Below are 8,243 nucleotides of genomic sequence, written 5' to 3' on the forward strand. Positions count from 1 at the left end.
TAGCCTATAGGTGGCAAAACGTATCATCAAGGATGGGTTCAAATCAGTAGTGACGAGGAGCTTCAACAACTTAAGTCACCCAAACAAAAATAACACGGTTTAAAAGATATTACCAGTACCATATAAATACACATGAATGAGGAATATGTGCATACGAAACTTTCTGAAAATAAAAATATATTATATTTGTACAAAGTAGTAGTTCACTAATTCAGTTGGCTTTTACCAATTATAAAGAATGTAAATCTTTGACGGGAAAAAAACAAACAATATAATCTTCTACTTTACGACTAACTAACAATTTTGATTGCTAGGTACAATGCATCTAAAGCGCTTCTAGCAATTTTAAAGTAGTTTTAAGAATTTCGTTTATACAATTTATTTTAACTTTCAGTACAAAAAGTGTTTTGAGATATACACAAAACGTCCACAAAGCATTTCATGCCGTATCTATATGTATGATTCTGCATATCAATAATACTACATTATAACAGTGTAGTCAATAATATTGACATGAATCTAGACTACTTTACTAAAGAAACACATCATCGTGTAGACAAACTAGTCTGGTTCAGGTATGAAAAACCAAAACCAATCCGGTTACAGCTGGCTTGATCGGTGTACAGACTGTTGTTGACTGCAACTGCAAGTAAGAAGGAAAGGGCTTAAATTCGCATTAAAGTAAAGGAGTCGTTACACTCTGTGTGGAAGTTACTGTATTGGACAACTTCTGATGAACGTTTATCTCGTGGACGTATTCGTTGATAAAAATCCCTACCTAACCTTTTTGTTTACATTTATATTTTTAACATTCTAGGCCTGATCAAATTGGAACCTTGATATATAGGATTATAGCTATAAGTATGCCTCTACATTTTTAAATGTCGAGTTCAAATTTCTTGTTGTTTTGGACTACAAATAATTGTGCTGACTCAATTAGCTAAACGTTGAGTTTTCTTACTTTTAATGTGTCGGTTGAGATATTCTCTGTATTTGGTATGCACTGGACTCCTGATGATGAAAGTGGCTTCGATAGAAGCAAGACTCGCGATACATTTCACGTGCTTCACTTTCTTAATATATGTAGTCAGATCTTCGGGCCCAAAAAAGCTTGTTTGGGCCCTTAATGGGCAAAAAAGGTTTATTATTACCGTTACTTTTTATAACTTTTTTACTTACAAAGCCTATCCGAAATCAATCATTACCCGCCAAAGCTATAGATAAAGGTGGGTATACAAAGCACACAGACACATATAATCTCACATTCTCACTTCTCATGTCTCACACACTCATTGTCACCCACGTAGGCTAATAGGTTCAGTCTCCGTATAAAGATTATGTTAAAGATGTAAGTTTACATCTCAGCAGGCAGCATCTATTCCACCTTCGTATGACTAAAATGAATGAAGTTCACTATTAACATTTAAAGAAACATCTTGACAAAAGTATATACATATATTGCTTCACCAAGTCTTCTATATACTCCCTCCGTTTCATAAAGGATGATGTTTTAGGATTTTTTTTTGTTTCATAAAGATTGATGTTCTACAGATTTTAATTAATTAATATTAATATTTTGGTAAGTTCAAGAACTAATCATTTGATAAAATTTGAATTTCTGAATTGTTTTTGTCTTTTAATTAAATAATATTTTTTTGTTGAGAGAAAATAAAGTTTTGAAAAATAATCATGATTGTTTCTTAATTTACGGAAAATCTCCTAAACATTAATTTTTTAGAAACAAAGGGAGTATTATATAATATAGGATTTTAATTCGTATTTTTCTCTTCTTCTGCAATGCATGGCATATCTATTTTAAATATAATGTTTATGAAGAATAAAAATAAAAATGATTAGGTATCTCGTCTTCGAAAAGATAAAATCCTCGAACGTGGGATTGGAATTTTGAAGCACATCATGAATATTTTGATTTGAAAATATGGTTCTATAAATATTTGATATTTCTCTAAATGATTTGCATGTCTTCGTTTTTGATAGAAAAGACAATTTAACATGTTTTTTTTGTAAGATACAATTTAACATTTTTATAAACATTTTTCTTAAGTGATAATTTTATTTTAACTATATTGCTAATTGCTATTTATAATCTAAACTATATTTAAACAGTTCCTAAAATCTTATTTCAGATGTTAGGGATTTTGCTTTAGTTGTTGAATTTGGAAAAATGAAACTGAATCTTTCCTAGCTACTCTTTGAGCCTTTGAGCTTTGAAAATTTGTTTGAAGATGCCCCTAACACATAGTCACTAGTACTTCTCAAAAATGTCATTATATATTTCCAAGTTTCCTGCTTTTTAGCTTGATATACATACTCTTACGTAATCTATACAGCTTAGATCTAATCTGTAATTATCGTAATATATTTGATAGATCAGTTCACTATCTTATTATTACATTGAAATAAAAGTAAAATATATTTTGGTATACACCCAAAAGCAAGCTATTACACGTAACTAATCCATATACATATATAACCCTATCCATCCCCCAATAGAAAAAAAAAAATTACAAAATCGATATACAACCGTCGGCCATATATAACCAAAGACTAAAATTAAATTTTGTTCTTTGTTTTGGTTCAATGGTATAAGAAAAACTATATACTAATTAAAAACTAGAAACGTATAGTAACCTGTTTCGGTTTCTCCTTTTAGATAGAAGTGTGTAGGTTTAAGCAACGAAGTCGGGCAATAACTGAGCCACATATCTCTTCTGGTTCTGTATGTTCATCCCATTGTAAGCAGCGGCTGCTGCGGCTGATGAATGTGCAGTTGCGGCAGATCCGCCACCGTTGATGGCGGCGGCTCCATATTCCTCTGTTTCTCCTATTTTCACTCTTCTCCCTATAGGAATCCCATGGTGGGTCTGCATGAAACCCTGATGGTGCGTGGACGACAAGTTATCACAATGAGGTAACCCTAACGTGAGAGATACGCCATTGTTGTTCCCTGAGTATCTTTGCGCCATGAGCTCCTGGTCTGAGACTACATCAAATCTTGACATCTCATCCATTTGGTATTGCCCGAAATTTCCCATGAAAGGGTAGCCACCGTCTGATCTGATCCCTTGACGTTCTTCTAGAATCTTCATCGTGAGCTTTTCGTTGGAGCTAAAATCCGCATTTATGGGCTGCATCATTGTTTCCTCGCTAGTTCTTAGTCTCTTTGGGCTTCCTTGTATTCCGGTGACACCTTCTAGGTCACCGTTGTGATTGGGATTCATATGGTAAGTGTCGGCCATGGGGCTCTTCTCTTGGTTACTTGTTGATTTAGAAGCAGAATCTTCGTTGCTTTGATCCAAAGGAGTCTTCTCCATGGATCCCATGTTCTTTCCCTGCTCCTTCATCTCCTCCATATACATCTCTTCCACCATCGGTTTCCATAACCGAACTCTAGCGTTTATAAACCAGTTCGATACCTAAATAAAGAAAATAAACCATATAGATATTATTACGTTTCCTTGACTAACCCAATAACACAAAAAAAAAAAAAGAATTATTTGAAATGTACCTGGCTCCGAGTGAGTCCTGTTTGCTTGGCTAGCATGTGTTTGTCCGAATCCTTAGGGTATCTAATCAAAACAAAGAAAAGTTCAAGAAGACTTAGTTTGTGTTCAAGTGATAAAAAGTAGCGGATGCCAAAAGAGGGTTACTTACGGGTGAAGAAAGTGTTCGAAGAGCCAAGCACGGAGAACTGAGACGGCTCGTTCGGGGAGACCACGTTGAGGCCTCCAAGCATTATTGGAAGGATGTTGAATCATTCCCAGCTGCTGAAGAGCTCTTTGCTGTCTCAAGTGATGGTCCACAAACTTGAGTCTTGACCCTTCAAACCTTCCAACTCCAGACACCGAATCTTCCTCTCCAAGACTCTTGTTGGCCGCTTTTATCTGACCAGCGATGGCCTCTTTCAAGCACCGGAACTGTCTTGATATGGTCTTCAGTGCAAGCGACGTGTATGACTTGGCTGACCCTATCCCTGCCGCTTGTTCAAAAGACGAGATCACCATCTGCATCTGTTGGTGGTACTGTCTATATCTCTGCTCCACCTTTTCATTTCCCAACCCAACAACGTAACGTTAGGCTTATGAATATAAGTGTACGGTCTACTTATATATAATCTTTACTAAGAGAGGACAAAAAAAGAGATTTCATCAATCTCTGTAAGATTGTCAATTTTAGAAATCAGAAACAAAAAAAAGAAAAGAAAAAAAAAAGAAATAGTATAATATGAATTGTGAAAATGACTGAAAATCTTAGGTATATATCTTTTTAAGTCCACTTTATGTGTGATATGAGAGAGCACTCAGTATAGGTTGATCCATGTATATAATACGTATATGATTCTTAGTTGTTACCTCATGAAGCATGTTACTAAGCTTTGCTTTCTTCATCTGTATCTCTTGCCTCTCTGCGGTGCCTAGCTCCACCGTACGTTTACCGGCTGCTTCTCCTCCGCCACCGGAACCTTCTCCTCCAGCGCCGGCAGAGGATTCTCCGACAGCCTTATCGTTTCCACTACTCCCCTTTTTCGAAGAGAACAGTTGGGATTTAGCGTTGATGTCGTCAGAATCAGCGTTGACTACTTCGTCAAGAAGCTCTTGCGCTGCCTTCAAGTACTTGGAGCTTACAAGATTGGCAATTCCGTTTGTTACCCCCGATCCCGTAGAGCCAGACCCGACCCTGATATCTTCTCCAGGTCCGGACCCGAAGCCGACGTGGATAGGCTGGTGTTGTTGATGATGATGTTGCTGTTGCTGCTGCTGCTGAGACGAGAGGGTTAAAGAGAGGCCTTGCTGCGCGCGTGGCGTCTCACACGCGGCTTGCTGGTGAGTGGGATCCACTTGGTGACTACCGTAAAGACTGTATTGCACGCGCGGAGGGTAACCGTGAAGTACGGAGATGTTGTCGGCGGCTGTAATGGAAGCAGCTTCGTGGCCAGAGAGTGGTATTCCGACGAACTGCTGGCTCGCGTTAGGCGGCGGCGCGTGTGAATCGAGGAAAACGAAACTGCTGTTGTTTGTGTTCGTGTTGTTGTTGTTGTTGTTGTTGTTGTTGCTGTTGTTATTGTTGTTGTTCGAGTCGTCGTCTGCTTGGGTGTATTGAACGTAAGTCGTAGGATTCATGAGGATCAACGTTTGTAGACCACCGTCGGATCCGGCTGAGATCTCCGGTGGGTTCCCGTGGAAGTAAGCAGCCATCTATAATAATATTAGTAGTATACTGTCACGAATGAAACGGCGTCGTTATCTTTGATTATCTTTCAATTCTTGATTTTCTTGTTTCACCAAGCTGATTGATCAAGAAACAAAAAAAAAACACTCAACAAAGGAGGAAAAACAAAAACACGATTAAGTTCGTATATATATCTATCTATCTACACAGTTTGAAAGAAAGAAAAAACTGTGATCACATCAAGAAGAGGAAGAAGATTATGGATTATGGATTATGAGAAAGAGAGATCATCAAAGGATATGAGAAATGAAGACATAATCATGATTGAAAATAAAATAATAAAATAATGGAGTTAGAAAAATATATATATAGAGGATGATGAGGAAGGAGATTGAAAGAAGAAAAGAAAAATGAAAAAATATATATAATAAAAAAGAAAGAAAGATGAAGAACCTGGATTGATAGAGATCTGAGGATGCACGTGTTTCATGATCATCTCAAGCTGCAAAAGGAAAGTTACATTAGAGAGAATTTCTTATCAAAGAGAAAGAGGAAGGGGGAGAGAGAGACAGAAGCACACACGAATATACACTTATATATAAACAGACCTATGTTTGTGGAGATGTGTGTGTGATTGTTATGTGAGTTTGGTCTCTCTGTGTCAGACTCAAAGATCTCTGCAACTCTTTTCTTGCTCAAAGGGGAAATATAAAATACATTAAAAAAGCTGAGAAATAAGTTTTATATATATAAAAAGATGATATTGAGAAAGAGAGTGAGAGAGAAAGAGAGGATAAAGAAAGGAGAGAGATAAAAGATACCCATCTTTTCCTTCACTCATTAATCTTCCCACAGTCTTAGTACGCCACCATTTTTTTCTTCACTTTCTTTCTTTCTTTTTTTTTATTTTTATCTTTGTTTTTGTTGTGGTCGGTATATCTTATAACTAAGAAAGTTTTTTTTTTTTTTTCCATTTTTCCTAAAATTTTTAAGAGGAGTATTTTTGGTTTAGTGAGACAATTAAGAAAATGTTTAGGACATGAATTACTTATGTAAACTCTTTTTTTTGTTAAAAATTACTTATGTAAACTTGATTTTAGATATAACTTGTATCCGTATAACAATTTTCTGAAAACCCTTTACGTGATGCGTTCAAAAGAGCTATATCCTACTCTAAACTACTATGAATATAGCATGGTGAGTAACAAATAAAAGTACTAAGTACATCATATAGTAAGTAAGATAGAAATGATAAAATTAAGTTGAAAAAAAAAAATTAAAAAAAAAAAAAATTGAAAGCAAAAAAAATAATTGGGCATTGTGTACGTATAATTGTTTATATCGGCATTCAGTACAAAATATTTAATATTGATATTTAAAATTTTGTATCATATCATATTCATATGAAAATATAAATATATTACACAGTAATATTGACATGAAATGATATGTATCTTATAAGAAACTATAGTTGGTGTACTGAGCTTGCGAATGGGTCGAGAAAACAGAGGAACTTGTATGATATGACTTTGGCCTTTCTATGTGTATTGACCAGGTAATGAACCCACATATCCTAACAACCAAACACTCTCTCCATTATTTTAGACTCTGATAGATATAATGTTATAAAGGAAGTAAATGTTATCACATCAAGACATAGTGATATGTATGTCGTGTCCAATTTAGAATCATATCATTTTTTCTTATTTATACATTATTATTTATATAATAATAAAAAGAAATCCCACACGCATCTCAATCCAAATATTTCTTTATTGATATAACTACAATCCAGAACAAAAAAGTATTCTTGAGATTACTATTCTTGCAGACTTTTATCATCTATTTAAGTTCAGACTGTACACTGAAAATAGCAAACAACTTTGAATTGATCATTAGGATTTTGTGCAAGTATACAAAATTCATAATGTTTACGTTACCAATTTTATATCATATAACATTTCATTAACAAATTACCTAATATGTTTCTATTCAGTATATATTCACCAATCTTTGTATCATATAAATATCACATGAAATCTTAAAACACATCAAGACGTTGATATTCTTAAAATTAAAAAGATTTGAAGCGTGCGTATAATCATCGATAAGAAAGAAAAAAATAAAAGAAGCACAGATTACACTTGCTCGAGACATAAAATAGGTTAAAGAATATAATAATTCTAAATAAACATAATGGGATTAGAGAAACTGAAAGTTTTATTTATAAGAAAAAGTGAATTGTGTCAGAAGATCCAAACAGCACAAAAACGAGGAAACGTCTCCTTCTTGCAGAAAACCTAAAAATATATATTTAATTACACAAAAATCTAAATTATTGAGAAAGAGAGCAACGAAAGAAGATGATAACGATAATGATAATGAACCATGATGGGAATTTCTGGGTCCCACTACATTTTTTTTTTTATATATACGTTATTTGGATTCTTTATATCATATATTATATCTATATGTATATATTCTTTTGGTTTACCACGTACGTATATATTCGTTGATTAATTGCAAAGTATGTTTTGAGTTCTTAAGAAAGTGTGTTTTGGTAAAGGCTTCAGTTCGAAAACAAAGTTAAGGTAACATACATATATATAAGTCGTGTGGGTTTGGTTCTAGCTATAACGTCAATCAACATTAAAACAATATTATTCACCCGGGCGTACGTGTTCTAACATTAGTATACACTGGCCATGGGCACCTAAAGACATGTCCAGTCACGCATTAGTTATACTCCAACATGAATCAACTTCCATGTTTTGTTGCCTTTTCATCCCAAATCGCTTATGGCATGTTACATGCCTTTGAGTCTTTGACTGAGTAATGTTTTTTCGTTATGTCACGGTGTGACTACTGCGAATTTTTATTTTCCGAAATCGCAATCAGTTTGTGTTATTTTTTTTAAGGATTAATTAAGATAAATTAATCCAACAAATGGCTCAACCAAACTTTTAAAAAAAAAATATGTATTTCAAAGTTAAAAACATTTTATTTTTACATGTTAGAACAACTATCGATATATTATTAATTATATATAGAGT

The 8,243-nt window shown here is 34.3% G+C and overlaps 1 protein-coding gene across 1 annotated transcript; it reads right to left on the bottom strand.

The window, feature by feature from the left end:
• Positions 1-2,369: 2,369 nt before the first annotated feature.
• LOC17888038 (BEL1-like homeodomain protein 1) lies at positions 2,370-5,935 on the bottom strand. The gene is made up of 6 exons (XM_023783910.1): positions 5,799-5,935; positions 5,644-5,692; positions 4,374-5,307; positions 3,676-4,064; positions 3,530-3,590; positions 2,370-3,437 (listed from the first exon to the last, which is right to left on the bottom strand). The coding sequence occupies exons 3-6, from the start codon at positions 5,214-5,216 to the stop codon at positions 2,691-2,693; spliced, it is 2,040 nt and encodes a 679-aa protein (XP_023639678.1). The 5' UTR covers positions 5,217-5,307; positions 5,644-5,692; positions 5,799-5,935; the 3' UTR covers positions 2,370-2,690.
• Between the last annotated feature and the right edge of the window lie 2,308 nt (positions 5,936-8,243).

This window comes from Capsella rubella, unplaced genomic scaffold (assembly GCF_000375325.1).
Source record: "Capsella rubella cultivar Monte Gargano unplaced genomic scaffold, Caprub1_0 scaffold_4, whole genome shotgun sequence".
NCBI lineage: Eukaryota > Viridiplantae > Streptophyta > Magnoliopsida > Brassicales > Brassicaceae > Capsella > Capsella rubella.

Coding starts and splice junctions, on each gene's coding strand:
- LOC17888038 (XM_023783910.1), bottom strand. CDS start 5,216: ATGGCTGCTTACTTCCACGGGAACCCACCGGAGATCTCAGCCGGATCC. Junction 4,065..4,373: donor TTAGTAACATGCTTCATGAG/GTAACAACTAAG, acceptor GGAAATGAAAAG/GTGGAGCAGAGATATAGACA. Junction 3,591..3,675: donor TTCGAACACTTTCTTCACCC/GTAAGTAACCCT, acceptor TGTTTTGATTAG/ATACCCTAAGGATTCGGACA.